The sequence below is a fragment of the Ambystoma mexicanum genome, chromosome 9 (genome assembly GCF_040938575.1).
Source record: "Ambystoma mexicanum isolate Mex_15411 chromosome 9, UKY_AmexF1_1, whole genome shotgun sequence".
NCBI lineage: Eukaryota > Metazoa > Chordata > Amphibia > Caudata > Ambystomatidae > Ambystoma > Ambystoma mexicanum.
The window spans coordinates 941,129,120-941,145,570 of NC_090931.1; the positions used below are offsets into that span (position 1 = coordinate 941,129,120).

At 44.7% G+C, this 16,451-nt stretch overlaps 1 protein-coding gene across 5 annotated transcripts in view; it reads right to left on the reverse strand.

Moving 5' to 3' along the window:
• Positions 1 to 16,451, reverse strand: part of MTX2 (metaxin 2) — a 969,974-nt gene that overhangs the window by 338,135 nt on the left and 615,388 nt on the right. For all 5 annotated transcript variants that reach the window (XM_069616118.1, XM_069616119.1, XM_069616120.1 and 2 more), the window contains one exon: positions 13,341 to 13,417. In XM_069616118.1, coding sequence (XP_069472219.1) covers positions 13,341 to 13,417 — 77 coding nt within the window. The remainder of the gene's footprint in view (positions 1 to 13,340; positions 13,418 to 16,451) is intronic.

Sequence of the window (16,451 nt, forward strand, 5' to 3'; positions counted from 1 at the left end):
GAACTTTTCTTGGCTACCCAACTCCTGACCCTGTTCCATGGGGTTCTTCCAGCTGGACCATGTGGTAGTGCTGCGCTGCTGGCACTTTTCCCCAGCCAACCTCTCGGTTCACTTAGCGTCTCCGGTGGAGACCAGTTCAGCATTTCCGCACTTTGGTCTGCACCTGCTGCTCTGCTCGCTGTGCACCGGTCACTCTCGTGATTCCTCTCCAGAGCGTCTGACATTCAGGTGAGTCCATTGTCACTTTCTATGTCAAATTCTAACACCGTCTGTAGTGGCAGACTAAACAATTCACTCACGTTCTTCTGTTTGATCCCCCCAGATCCGCACCTCTTCCTCGTCACAGTTTCTTGAGTTGGATCCTCATGATGGTTACCCCTATTCTTCCAGATTTCAGTCTTCCTACTTCTTGTATGTTATAGAAGTATATGGGAATGGAGGGTAGGGGTTAAAGGGGAGGTGTGAGTGTTCGGTGGATACCACATTCTCCCACAATAGTAATAACTGGTCCCATAGGGGGCTTCTCCTCCCATGAGTTCCACCCACTGAATATCACCCCCAACTATCGGGTAGTGGTCTCGCCTTCCTGCCCTCATGGGAAGTGGCTCCCCCTACGGAAGTAGTGATGACATCCTGGGATTCGTCACACCACTGAAAGACAATGTTGGCTGTCGGTCAAGCTTGAAACCAGAAGAAGCAGAATCGCACCTGGTCTGCTGCGGAGGCTGCAAGAGTTCATCGAGATGTGCAAGCTAAGAAGTTGAATGGAAGAGCATTGCATGCAAGCACAGATGATGCAAATCAGAGGAGTTCTTCTGAGCCACAGATCTTCAAATACCTACTTTCCATTTCATTTTCCTATTCATTATTCTCTGACAACTAGATCTAGAGACCGTGCAGGACCACACAAGAGATGGAGATCGGGGGAGTTCTTGAAAGGCAGTGATCTTGTTGACAGCAAGTCTGCCATCAGTCAACCAGCACCACCTTGCCCACCGATCCCAGGGAGAACATTTTCTTGATTAAGAATGAGTTCTGATGTCACCTTGGAAAAAAGTAAAGAACAGGTGTGAGTACCACCTTGACTCCATGAATGATAATATAAGGCTCCTCCCCTGATAATGGATTAATTTCTTCAATGTGTCAAACTGACATCACATGATGTTTGAAGCTCAAAGGATTTGTACATGACAGATGTCAAAGAAGTATAAATATCAGCGAGGGGCAGAAGACCTCGCAGGAGGATGAGGATGTGAATCCATAAAAATGCCTCCAGATTATTTTTAAAAATGTCACTTAGTTCATTCAAATAGCCAGTGACATGCAAATCACAGGCAGAGTTGGGATCAAATTAGCTCAAGAAGAGATCTTCATTCTACAGCGCTGCAGGAGATAAATTCAAAACAGAGAACCTGCAGCAACCAAAAAGAGTAAGCGCCCCTGCCACAGGATTCCACAAGCTTGTATATCTTCCAAGGTTGTATAGGTTTTAATACACAGAAAGTGGAGTTTTCTATGATCTCAACAAAGTGAAACTCATCAAGTCAGCAAGTGTTCCATTCATATCCAGGTACACAAGGTTGAATATCCAGAGTAGATAGTTAAGGCAGCGGGTGAGGGAAGTGAATGAATGACTTTATTTTATAGCTGTTCCTTGCAACAACAAAATTGGGGCTGCATTAACAGTTATGCTCCTTAGATTCATGGCATGAAGCAGTGTACATTCTAATTGTTCAAACGATGTCAAATACAAAAACATGCAGTGGATAGATATTTTACTCTTTTCTTCACTTTAACAGACATCAATTCAAGATAGAGTCTAGATTAATTGGCCTTGTGCTTTTTATATAAAGTCCCTAAATACTGTACAGTGCATTCAGAATTGTTCTTTTCCAGACTGGCAGCTGCGCTTGGCCAACTCATGATGCTTACTGATCCCCCCCCGCCACCCCCATGAAGGACTCAAATCAGGGGGCAGAGCAGTACATGGGAACAGGGCACTCTTGCAGACCTCACTCCCAGCTTTACTACAACTAATGGATGGTCACAAAGTTTTGGAACGTTTCCAAAACTACCTTATTCTCCAAGGCTTAAATGCTGCATTATATTGACAAACCACTTTTTCCTGCTCTCTCGCTTTGGTGCCAAGATGCATAGCCAGAGGATAAGAGTGCTCTTTAAAAGACAATAACATTTGTTTATGGAGCACCCAATGGCAAAACAATCTAATTCCCTCTTGTAATGCTTCATAGAAGAGTCTTTGCTGGCCACATAATAGAAATATTTCCAATTGAAAATCTCAAGTTTAAAAGGCTCTCAAGTAAGTTCTGCAATAGTAGGGCTGGTTGCCCCTCTCTGCTTGCTTCCTTCTTTCCAAACTAAAAGATCTGGAATACGGAGAAATGTCTTGTTTAACAGTATGAGAAGCTCAGAAAAACAAGTTTGGTGTTAATGTTAAAGGATATTTGAACTGCGCACTATCACCAACGGAGTGGTCCCCTGGCGCTCTGGCGGCTCTGAAAAAAAGGCAAGGGGGGGTTGAGTTAGTGGGAATCAGCTGGAAAAGTGCAAGAGCGCAATGATGTGCTGTTGGCAGCCTCAGCCCGTTGGGTCCGTTGGCTGGGCTTGGGGTTTACGGTCGGTAGTCATTGTGAGCTGTTGTGCGAGTCTATGTGTGGTTTGTTTTGTTGTTGCAGTGTAGTGAAGTTTGTGCGGATTGTTGCGTTTTAGGCTTGTGGTTGTGTTTGGTTAGAGTTTGAGAGGTGCATGCATAGGGGTGAAATTGTTAGTGGATTGGTTAATTGGCATTGCTGTCTTTGCAATTATGTCTAGGTGAGATGCTTGCTATCATTCACTATTCCATCTCAGTGTGGCACTTGCTAATCTTCAATATCCTATCCAGATGTGAGGCAGGCTAGTGATCACGATTCCATCTTAGTGTGGCACTTGTTAACATTCACAGTTTCATTTAAGTGTGGCCCATGCTAACATACATGATGTTATCTAGATGTGACGCAGGCTAAAGTTAAGAATTACATTTAAGTGTGGTGCATGCTAACAATGTTACACTTGTCCAAATGTGAGGCAGGCTAATCTTCACCGTTCTCTCTAGGTGTGGCACTAGTTAACATTGGCAAGCATGTTAGTATGTAATGTAAGGTAAGGTAAGGTAACATTTACAGTCCAGCCATGAATAGAGTTAGGATAGTGGTCATAAATCTCTCTAAGTATGCATGGTGTAAGTCTATGGCAGTCTACATTATGGAAAGGTAAGGTAGAGTGGCAGGGGCTTTCTGGTGTAGAGTAATTGCTCTACACCCCACCCATGCCACACTTACTGTTTTTGTTGGTGTCTGTTCACTGCTGGCTTCATTGGCTTCCCCTTCTGACACCTCCAGACACATCTAGGAGCCGCCAATGTAGGAGCCGCCCTTTCCCTCGGGGCCCTCAGCCGTGGGAGCTGCCGGGCAGAGGGCTGGCCTGGGGTGTCCCTTATGAAGGTGCAGATCCCCAATCAGGTCACGGGGTGGTGCGACGGGTGGGTAGGAATGGGACTGCTAGGGGATGCAGGTGCCGAGTGCGTCTCACATGCTTTTAAAGCACCAAATCAAGTTTGCTCTGCAGCGCTGAGGGGTTCCATTTACGTACTGCGCCGGGGAAGTATGAAATGGCGGCAGTGTGGCGAGCCAGCAAGGTCTTTGGGCCTTTATTGATGTTTTCAGTAATCAGCCAATCGGGTTGCAGTGGTGGTGCGGGAGGTGGGCAGAGGGAATCGGGAAAGAATGGGGCTGCTAGGGGATGCAGGTGCCGAGTGCGCCTCACATACTTTTAAAAGCACCAAATCAAGTTTGCTCTGCAACGCTGGGGGGCTCCGCTTACTTACGGCGCCAGGGAAAGTATGAAAATCCAAAGCCAAAACAGCTCTCAGAATCATCTCTGAACCCTGAGACATCTTGAACTTCGAAACATTTGATTAACCAGAGGAATTAGAGGGAATTTGTAAATGTATTTCCTTGACCAGTCGATGAGGAACACATCAGCTCAAGACTCTTTCTCTATTCCTCAAAAATGATGCATGACCTTAGGAGTTGGATTTGGTCACAAGGAGGTCTATGAATGGTTACCCTCAAAGCTAAAAATCTAGCATACTACTTAACTATGGATTTTCTATTTGTGTGTAGCAAGCATGAGCCCGCTTCCACACTCTTCTCCCCCTCCAGGTGCTATGCTGCTGGAACACAAGATTTCCTAAGGGGCCATTACAACAGTTGCATCGCAAGATGGCATGGTGGGATTTTGTACCTTTCTGTTTGTGTGGTCTGTAAGGACTTTACAGTCTCCTGTATGAGGGGGAAGAATGGAACTGAGGACCAGCAAAATGGCTCAAGAGCTTCAGTTAATTTATCTTACACTCGCTGACCTGTGGAGACCAAAGACCATGGAACAGATGGTGCTGACAGTGAGCTTCCCAACTTATCTGGGTAGAGACCTGGGGTGGTCAAAAACAAAAAGGAGACTGTTGCTTCATTTACCAGTGCAAGCATGGATGATTTGATCCACAATTACAAGCATCTTCAATTGTGGTTTCAGAAGCGGATTACAATTGAAAACCAGTTTTTTGTTTAATGTCTCATACGATATCCTTTATGGATGTAGACATCAATCTTCAGAGTAGAAATATCAGGCAAACTCTTTGCACCTAAAGTCTTGCTTTGCAAGAGGACTCTCCCTAGATCTTCTGATTACATCTGTGATCAGTGATTCATGCTTAGTCACAGAAAGAATTCACAAAGGAATAATACGGTGAAATATACTATTGTGAGGAAAAAGCATGAAATGTCCAGTTGTTCCCATGTGGATAGGGCAACGGAAAAGTAGTGTAGTGTAGCATTGTGGAGCATTTGAAAGGAACTTTGTAACAAAAATAAAAATGTGGTCATTTGGGTGTGGCATCCCTGCCATGGATCTGATGCCCAGACAACATCGAGAAAGTTAAGTTTAACATGATTTATGAAGGAATGTATACAGCATAGGACAATCAAACAAATGGGAATGGAATACTTCAACTAAAAAGTCAGGATGGTTCGCCGGATTAAAACCAACTACATTCTCAGCATGTATCCCATCTTCAGAACTAAAAGTTCATAAATAACTAAAATGTTCCAAATTCCACTTCATTTTCACAGTCCCCCTTCCCCCCCACCCGAGGTTTCCCTTCCAAGGAGGGATTGTGTAGCACAGTCTTAAGGTAAAGGCTCTGGGGCTGAGACCAAAACCCCATACTGGTCTCAGGGTGATGGTCTTTCCTTCTTAGTCCCTTTCCTTTGTGATGTGGCCTTTCTAACCAAAGGAGTTTTCTCCTTTGGCAAGACATAAGGATTCTCTCTGCATCAGCGTAGGGTAATGAGGTTCATGTGTGCAGTACCGGGTACCTCCCACAGACCTAGATTGAAGCCAGGCAGGGTAATAGTATGGCCATCTTCCCTGCCTCAGGGTCCCACTCTGCTCTCACTTTCCCCTTTTCTCACTCTGCATCCTTGTTAGAACTTTCAGATCTACTGTGTCTCTGAAGATGACCTCACCATCCCTCTCCTAGCTGTCGACGGCTTTGTCCTTCCCATAAAAAGTTTCCTTTGTATGCTTTTTTCCGCTAATGTTCTCCCATTGCAGTTAACCTCCTCATCACCGTCTTAATTCCTGCACTCTCCTCCTTCGTGCCACCAATCCTTCCCAAAACCTTCCTCGATAGTACATTCTTCCTCAATGGTTCCACTTCAGGTCCCCAGCCATCACCCTCAATATTCTCTAACAACCTCTCCTCCTTCACCACTCTGGGTACATCCCAGCTCGCAATCAATAGTATCTTCTCTTTTTTCACTTTTTTAGGGATTGCTGTATTCTACTTTCTGGCTGATTATTCCTTCTGCCGTTCTTCTGCCTCTCAGTCCTTCACCCCTGTGGGAGCCTTCCAATTAGTGATCTACTTTTCTTCTTCTTTATACCTGTAGGTAACCCCATGTCCTGATTCACCCTTGCAATCTCCCTCCTTTGTAGGTTTCCAGTCTCCCTTTTCTTCTTTGCCACTGAGGGCAACTCCCCCTTCTAAGCAATAATCTCTTCACCCCTCTGGGTATGTCCTGGCTTATCACCTACACCCTCCAGAGCTCCCCCCAGTCTCTTTGGTCAGCACTCTCGCCCCATTTGACTGTATCTTCTTCCAATGTCATGAGTCTCTCCTCCAGCCTTGGGAATTCAGCCACTTTCAGCTTCCTGGGTCTTGTCTCCCGTCTAAAGTCTCCAAGTTCTGTCTCTGCTTCTGATAGTTCTAATTATGTTGATCTTTACACCAACCAACTCCAAATGAACACCTGTCACGCAGGACAGCAGCCTCAGCACAAAAATATCTGCCTCTTTTGTAAAGGCCAGACTCCTCCTCTTGGGCCCACCCTTGCCCAATTGGAGATGGCCGAGTGGGTTTGTGGCGGGATTGGTTAATGCTTCCTTAGCCAAGGTGTTTCCGTAGCTCTCTCCCTGAGGAGGGTTCCTTGCTTATTTGATTCACTTGTATAGCTGGGTTTGTGAGTCTTTGTGTCTGGGATGGGTTCTCTCAATGTGTCCCTATCTGGCCTCCTGCTCCTTGGTTTGGTTCTAGCTACTGCAGATTAGACACTCATTGTCAGGTATGTATCATGTGTGGGTGAAGGTTTTGTGTGTAGTGATGACCTGGGCTCAGAAAGCCTGGCTCACCATCCTAGGATGACAGGCCGCGCATGCGTGCAGTGGTAGGGCACCCGAAATGGTGCCCTCACACAAACATTGACCATGTTGAAAGTCACACCACTTTTCTCTCTTTTCTGTGTAGGTGAGTGTTTGGTATGCACTCCCCTATCGTTGACAGGGTCTGCGCTGCCTGGTCTTACAACAGAAGGCATGGTATTCCCTGTGGCCAGCAGGTCTTCTTAAATGGACTGGCTCTGAACACTTTCCAATGTGACAGGCCCTGCCTGATAGGGACCTCAGAGTGGCCAGGGGATTCACTCCAAGCCCAGCCTCCTCTAGCGCGGGGAGGCACATAGCCCCCTTGGTCACCCCACTAGATATCCCCAGAACCAGGCAGGCGATGTTATCACATGGAGAGCCATATTTTGTTTTTATACTATGTGCATTAGCAGTTTTCCGATCTTTAATAGTTGGCATGCAAGAGAATGCACTATTTGTTGATAATACCATTGTACCAGCCCTACATTGTTTAATACTGATAAGAATAATCTGAAATACATCTTAAATGCAATACTGTCATAGTACCATATATGACTCGAGATTATGTGTAGTAAAATTAACAAACCTGTCCAAAACGGCCACCGCACATTGAGGAAGTGCGTGCTTGTGTTCTGTCCTGCAATAACCAATTGTCTATGCTGGCATTACCCTGAAGCTGGCGGCCCTACCTTGAAACAGTGCTGGATGAGACCCTGCAGCATTATGAAAATCGGACAGGCCGCTCCCGAAGCTACAGCAGTGCTGTAGACCAGAGCAGTGATTAGCGGTTTTGTTACTGGGTGGCAGCGCTGGACGGGCGAGGCCTCTTTGTTGCTGAGGTGTCGGCTCACCTGGTTATCCCCCCGGAGGGGCTCCCGCTCACTTCTGATCATCATAGTCAGGCACCACAGCGCGTGTTGTCGCTCGAGGAAGTGGGTAGGCTCGAGTGTCGTCCCCCACCTGAGGGTGAACCACGACAAAACCAAATTGCTGCAAACACTGCGAGCAGCTCGAGCAGGAGTGGCGCCTGATCTGGATGTTATCCCCCTGAATGAGCATGGTGTTTTCGCACCTACGGTGGACCTATGCACGATGTAGGGCCCCTTTCAGAGGAGGGCGATTTTCTGTAAGTCTCCAGCGGATTCATTAGACCCTCCGAGATAAGCCATAAGACTATGAACCAAAATTGGGTTCCCGATTGACTATACCCACCCACCTCCAATACACATAGGCATATCTGCTGGGGCTCCACAGGGGCATGTGTAGTTTCCTGTTCTCCTTTTAGCTCCTATCCCTATGTCACTATGGCCACATTCCTGAGGTGGTTATAGGAGCGACAACTGAAGGACGTTTATCATATAAGTGGTAGATCTACAAGACGCTTGAATAGTAACTCATCAGGTGAGCAAGTGGTGAGCCAAAAGAAAAGATCTTTGGGCAATTCGTACTTATAATTTGAAGCTTATCTCAAGGGCATTTGCTAGACACAAGGACTGTTATGATAAATATAGTAGTTTGCACATGCCTAGAAGTAAAAAGAGAAGACCCCCCCCCCAGCTGGGCTTGCATCAGCTCATCAGACACGATCCAATTAATTGCATAGACTTTGGGCTAAAGATCCTACCATGCCTGCATCTGCAAGAATACCGAAAGTTCTTCCTCCACCCGAGCCACACTCTATAGAGTTAGCCATAGCCGAAGAGGATTTCGCAAAATGTTTTCAGGACTTTCAAGAAAAACATGCTGCCTCCTTTCAATTGCAGTTTTCTACATTTACATCAGAAATCAAGCAGTCACTTACGGACTTGAGCAAGGAAATCTCCACATTGGGTGATCGAGTCGACGTAAATGAGAGAGCAATACAAGAACTAGCAGAGGAAAGTAAACAAGCGGAGGTGGCAATAGAAGATCTCTCAAGGGTAGCTCACAATCTCTAACTTCAATATGAGGATTTGGAAAATAGATCTTGTCGCTCTAACATCCAAATTAAAAATCTTCCTGAAACAGTGACGGACGTGAATCTCAAAGATGCTGTAACACACATCTTTTCTGACCTATTATCAGGGGACGTATCCAACACTTTCCTGCTGGACAGGGTGCATAGGGCGGGCCCAAAGAGAACGGAACCAGGTTCCCGCCCGCAAGATGTTCTGGCTGCTTGTGCATTATCCCCACAAAAACAACAAATTCTCAAGGAGGCAAGAAGCGCGATGCCAATCACATATAATGGGTCTCAGATTCAACTTTAACGAGATCTCTCGCAAATAACCCTCCAAAAATGCAGAGATATGCAATTGACGGTGAAAACTTTAGTCACGTGGGATTAAATACAAATCGAAATTTCTGTTTGGCTTGATTTTTTTGGTAGAAGGACGACAGCATAGAATCACCTCCCGTGAAGTAAGAATAGCTATATTTCAAATAGAAGAGGATATAACTGTGAGCCCAACAGAAAATGCGACAGGCCAGCCTAGCACGCAGTCCACTCCTTAGGAAAGATAATTCAGAGATCAACACGGGCACAGAACCAGGGGCGTGCAGACTGAAGAATCCACCTCAGAGGAGCGACTCCAAAGGCTTCTTCATAGATTTGTACTGATAAAAAGATGAAAACAACAGACAGAGAAGCTGTAATCCCAACTTAAGCATGGTTGGAGCACAACATCTTGGACTCTGTTCAGGTAACAGATGGGGCTTTTAGGATACCCCACTCTTCACCCTGGGGTAAATGTTGACTCACAGCTGGAGGTTTTCACCCCAGGATATACTGGGTACTGTGGATCACGCCAAGGGACATTAGAGACAGGGGGGTATTTCCAGTTGGGGTAGGGAATGTTAATTGCTGGGGGGGAGGGGAAGGGCGGGAGGGGATGCCGTAGTGCATGGGGTGTCAAATTGTATGCTAGCAGCACGCAGGTTCAGCCATTTATTAGTTCCACAATGGAACCAATGTCAATATGTAGTAATAGGGTGCCTGACGCTCAATATCAGGGGTCTAAAAACCCACTAAAGGAGAACACTTGAGGGCTTACTGGCGCGCCAGCAACCAGACTTGGTGCCGTTTCAGGAGACTCACATTCGTGAAGTAGATAGACACAAAATGCGTTTGCGCCATTACCCACTTATCGTATAAACGAATGCTTCGGGAACGTGGCAGGGGTTCTTGTAGCAATACAGTTTGGAGCCCCAATTAAAGTAATACGTACTAAGGACCGCAAAGAACGCGGTTATATTTTCGTTATTGTGGCGTTTGGGTCCTTGACATTAACAGTGGTGTCTGTGTATGCCCCCAATGTAGGCCATGAGGGCTTCCTAAAAATGATCCTCGCACATTTAGAAGCCTTTGTGGAGGAAGAAACAGTTTTTCTTGGAGACTTTTATATCGCTTGGAACCGTATGCGCGATCGTAGCAATACAACTCGCTAAGCCCAACCTCGAACACACCAAATAAAGAATTTGCACATGTACTAGGTAGACATCTGGACAACTCTAAGGGGATCAGATAAGGGGCATATGTTTTATTCATGTGCACATCGTTGCTTTTCATGTATAGATTATGCTTGGGCCTATTAAGCAGACTGTATGTCACACAAATAACGTTGTCAGACCATGCTCCGATCTCAGTAGATCTGAATATCTCACAATTGCCACAGACTATTTGGGCTTAGAGTTTTCTGCAAGAGCTTTTGAGGGATCAGGTTGTCAGATATAAAATAGAAGAGGAAATTGGGGAGTTTTTTTACCTTCACTCTTCTGGGGAGATCACTGCAAATGTGACATGGGACGCTTTCAAGGAAACTTTAAGGGGGATCTTGATAGCTGAGGGGGCCATTAGACACAAACAGAAACAGGCATTGAAAAAGGAGCTGGAGGAAGACCAAAGGGGGGCAATGAAAAAAATTGGAAACAAGCACGGGGCCGTGTATACAAAAAATCTATACAACAGCAGCGGGTAGGTTAAATCTTTTTCATACAAAAAAAGCAGAAAAATCCCTGTTATATCTTAGACAGAAATACTATATAGAAGCTATCAAGACAGACCGGCTCCTGGCTAGACAACTCCAGCAGAAAGCTGCATCTAAAATTATACAATCAAATTGGCTTCACTCCATTCAGACTTATACTGAAACTCCCCATATTGTTTCAGAACTCCATACATTTTACTCTAATTTATATTTGTTGGAACTTCCTGATTTATTGCATCAAAAAGCGTATTTAGATGCAGTCACACTTCCCCCACATATCATTAGCTGATCGGGACCTGTTCGACCTGGATATAACTCCAGATAGAAAAATATTAGGGTCATATGCAATCTTCCTTTAAACAAATCACCAGGCCTAGATGCTGAGAAAGCTTTTGATCAGGTCGAGCGGTAGTTCATTTTCGTTTACTTTGGCCAAGATGGGGATGGGGTTCGGGCAAAAAAGCATAGATAAATTTCAGGTGAATTATAAACAACCTAACACTAGATTATTAATTAACAGCCTTCGATCTCCTCCTATAGCTTTACAAGGGGAAACAAAACAAGGGTGCCCAGTGTGGCCGCTGCTATTTGGATTGCATCTTGAACCACTTCTTGCGAAGATCAGACAGACAGATGCAATCCGAGGGATAGATTTTATTGGAGTCCCACATAAAATTATGGCATACGCCAATGATATGCTGCTTTTGGCATCTTAACCTCTGATGGCATTACAAGCTGTAGAACACGAATTACGAAAATTTGACATAGCTGCGGCTTCATAAATGGATACAACTAAAGCAGAAATGTTAAACGTATCCCTCCTAGATGATGACATGAAGCTTGTGCGATCACATACACAATTCGGGTGGGCTCAGGAAGGGATAAAATGATTAGGTGTGAATATAATTTGCACAATAACAATGCTGTATGGGGCTAACTATCCGTCTCTGCTAAAAGAAATCAAAGGCCAATTGTTAAAATGAGGTTGTTGTCAGTATAATGGTTAGGGAAAATCAATTTGGTTTAGATGGTTACTTTGCCCAAGGTCCTTCATATGTTCCAAGCATTGCCAATTCGTGTCCCCGCCTATTTTTTTCAAAAGTTGGACGCAGCGATTTCCTCATTTATATGGAGCAATAAGCACCTACGGATAGCATTCAGCATGTTAATGACCCCCACGACTAGATGTGGTCTCGGGCTCCCAATTTTTATAAAATATTATCAAGCAGCGCAAATAAGGGTCCTGAAAGAATGGTGCGTGGAAAATTCGGAGAAAAGATGGGTCCAGATGGAAAGAGCACTCGAAGGGCATCAACTCAGAGACAATCTGTGGTTGCCTAAATAGAATCGGCCCCTAATATGCATAAGAGCCAGATCATGAGCTTAGTTGAAGTGTGGGATATAGCGGTAAAATAATACCACTTGACCACTTTCCCCTCACACCTCTATTTAAAAATCCACAATTCACTCCAGACCTCGAACCGCAAGCATTCGCTAAATGGAAACACGTGGGTTGTAATAGATTACGAGATATGTTTCAGGGTAACGCTCCAAAATCTTTCACACAATGCAAATTAGAACTTGGCCTTTCGGAATCCTGCCGCTTCCAATATTGTCAGGTGTGGGACTGGATATTAGCTCCCCCAAATAAGAAAGCAGCAACTAGAGACCTTACCACATTTGAAAAATGTGTAACTTCTAACCCAGGAAGCAAAGCTCTCATTTCAAACCTGTATAAAATCATAGCCGAAATGAGTCCCAACAGCACATTGGGATACAGACACCATTGGCATAAGACACTGGGGGTTGAGATAATGGAAGAAGACTGGGAGAGCACATGGAAGGAAATACCACAGCTCACCCGGTCTTTTCAAGTTCGGGAATTTTGGTAGAAGCTTATGGTACAATGGCACTATATACCAACCCGGCTACACAAAATGAAGCCGTCCATTTCTGACAGGTGTTGGCGAGAATACAGGGAGATCGGCGATTGGGTACACATATGGTGGAGTTGTACTTTGCTGACAAAATACTAGAAAGACAAGTTTAGATTATAGGAGCCTAGGTCACTTGGATATTGTCTTTTAGTTGTTATTGAAACAGATCTGCGTCGAAGCTCTAGACAACAGTGCAAAGCATGTACTATGTTACAGCTCGTGGCTCTATTGGCGATAGCCCACAATTGAAAAATCAAAGGATCCAAGCGTCAGTGAATGGTTCTCCAAAATCTGGAAATTTCTTGGTCTTGAATGGATTACTTACTTAATACAAGGCGATCAATCCAAATTTACTAAAGACTGGGACTAGGTCTTGAACTTTTTTCAAAGTGACTATAACATTGCTTTTTGCCCACAGAAACATTGCATTTTGGGACTTGCGTGAACTATTAGAACTTGGTTTAGACATGCACTATGGGAGCGTAGGGGCGGCTGTGGGAAGCTACAAGGGTGATAGGCTGATGGAGGTTATGTTTGTTATTATCCTAAATGCCAAAAAAAATAAAAAATTACAACAAATTTAACAAACCTTTGCTCAGCTTGCGATTGCTTATGGTAATAAAGTCCTAAAAAGAAAACGGTTGCAATAAATGAAATATTTCTGTAATTCTTTCCTTACCTTTGCTTTAACAAACTGGACAATAGGACCAAGCTCCGAAACCACCTGATTTCCTACATGAATGAATGGCACTTTGCCTATTGTAAGAAAAGAAACAAGAAAGTTGCATTTCAATATTTTAATGAATCTATTCTATTTGGGAACAAAAGAACATTAAGGATACAGTCACAAAATTGGCTTGAAGATTGCCACATGTTGGAAACTGACTTAATGTGGTACGGTCCAAAATAGATCAGACAAATCTCTACAGCCCACTTGGGTTTGCCAAATTATACACACATTTAATGAAAATACTTCAGTTAAAGGTGATCTTAAAGTTGCAGATATATGCAGCAAAAATAACGTTCCGGCTCAGGAGCTATGTAACCCTAATCTCATGACCTTTTTGGTGAAGTATAAGTTCCACATTCATGAATTCTTTATGTGCTCTAGAAGAACAAGTTACTTACCCATGGTAACTTTCTTTCGATTGATTGTTCCTCCCACGTATTCCTCATTTTATGATAATTATCCGTCCAGCTTCAGCTGCTTCGGAATTGTTTTTCAACAGGGCGCGCTGTGTGCCGTCTCAACAAGTCGTCGTCCCTCGAGGGCCTTCATTCGACAATCGACATCATCATAAGTATAAGTAGCGCGCGTGCAACGCCCGTTGGCTTCAGTTCTGTTTTTCCCCCTCCTGAAGAGGAATTACCAGGCGTACCATAGACCATAGGCTCCAAGAAAGCGTAAAGCGTAAGAACACGTAAATTGTTCATCGCGGTAGGCTGGAAGGGGCGATGATGAATACATGGGAGGAACTTCCAATCAAAAGAACGTTACCATGGGTAAGTAACTTGTTCTTCAAATGGATTGTGTCCTCCCAAATATTCCTCATCTTATGATCCCAAAGCAGTAATAATTTAGTGGTGGGAGTACGAATTATATTTTGTTTTGATCATGGAACGAATGAAGGACCGCTTTTGCAATTTGTCCTCCCTGGCTGGAAGATGAATCCAGGCAGTAATGTCTCACAAAAATGTGAACAGACGACCAACTGGCTGCTGGACAAATGTCTTTGATTGGGACATCTCTTTGAAGAACAGCATAGGTTACCATGCCCCTTGTGGAAGGTGCTCTTAAGCCTTCTGCCTGGTCCTCGACCGCTAATCTGTAACATTCACCAATAGCCAGGATAATCCATCTGGATATGGTTTATTTTGCAACAGTTAGACCCAGCTCAGGGCTAGTATAGCCAATGAAATTTAGCCATTCTAGCTATGTAAACATTGAGAGCCCTTTTGGGGTTCAGTCTATGTAATCTTTCCTCCTCCTTTCCCGAATGAGGAGGTGGTTAGAAAGTTGGCAAATAATTTTTTACAACAAGTGCAAGTCGGAGACTACCTTACGGAAAAAAGAAGGTTTCACCTTGAAAACAACCATGTCATTATAGAAAACCGTATATGGAGGTTTACAGGAAAGAGCTTGCAACTTGCTTACCCTGCGGGCTGACGTTATTACAATAAGTTAAGCTGTTTTCAATGTTAAAAGCCTTAATCGGCATGAGTGTAAAGGCTCAAAAGGAATACATGTTAGAAATCTTAACACCAGTTTGATATCCCATACAGGGAAGAACTGGTGGAAATGCATTAGTAAGAGCTTTTAGAAATTGAATAATCAGAGGGATATTAAAATATGAATCCTCCTCTGAAGAGTACTTGAAAATAGATAGCGCTGCCAGGTAACCTTAAATTGTTTCAATCTGGAGCCCCAGATTTTCCAAATGCAACAAAAAGGAAAGCACCATAGGAGTATCAAATAGAAATGGATCCACATTATTATCCCTGCACCAGCTGCTGAACTTGTTCCAACAGCAGCGGTACAAAGATTTTGTTGCTCGCCTTCTGGCCGATATCATGATCTCCATTACGTCATCCGGGATGTCCCAATACTTGTACCTCAGTCTCTCAGAAATCATGCGGGAAGGCTGTGTGTCTTGACCTCTGGATGGAGAACCCGATCCTCCTCCAGCGAGAGAAGATCCTCTCTTTGTGGAAAACGTATTGGAGGGCAAATAAACATGTACAGAAGGTCCGGGTACCACATCCTCCTGGCCCAATCTGGGGCAATTAGGATCATGGGTTTGCCAAACTTTCTCAACCTCCTGATCACGTGAGGAATGACAGGGACTGGAGGAAATGCGTACAGGAGTGGAAACTCTGAGTCCACTACGAATGCGCCCCCTAGAGCTCCTCTTGGGGGAAATTCCCTGGAGCAGAACAGCCCGCACTTCCCGGTTGACACTGGTTTTCAAACAGATCCACATGAAGGGGTTCCCTAAAGGGTGAAGATCTCTTGAAGGACTTCCTGAGCTAGTTCCCACTCATGGGAGACTGTGCTCTGCCTACTCAGAGCATCCGCTGCTGTGTTTTCTTCTCCAGCTAGGTGAACTACCGATAGATTCCTTCTTGGATTGCCTAGAACCAGAGCTGCACTGCTTCTGTGCACAGTGGTAGCGACCCTACACCACCTCCCTTCTTGAGTTCGTACATGGCCCGTACAGAGGGCAGAAACGGGCTTCAGCGCTAGTCTCATTGCCCTCGGCTCCAAAAGGCTGATGTGTAGTTTGGACTCTGATGGAGACTAACAACCGCTGATTGTCAGATTGTTGGTGTGGGCTCCCCACCCCGCGATTGAGGCGTCCGTCACTACTGTTATTTCTGGTCAAGATTGCCAATAAGATTCTCCCCCTTGAGAATGTTGTCCTTGCAAACCCACCACAGAAGGTCCTGAGAGACTCTGCTCTGAACTTTCAGGTGGTCTGACATTCTGCCTGAAAACTGGGACCATTGAGTTCTGAGAGCCCATTGAAGGGATCTCATTCTCAGGCGAGCCTCTGGCACCAGAAAAATGCAGGATGCCATGAGACTGAGCGAAATTGAAGGCCAGAAGATGCTGGACATTCTGAAATATGGTGACCATCTACAGAATATGTTGAGCTTTCACCTCAGGTGGCGAGGCTTTCCCCGAGAAAGCATCCAGGACTGCTCCAATAAACTGGAGTCTTTGAGATGGTATCAAGTGGGACTTTTTGTAACGGAGGGAGAAGCCCAATTTGTGAACAGAGTGGCATGT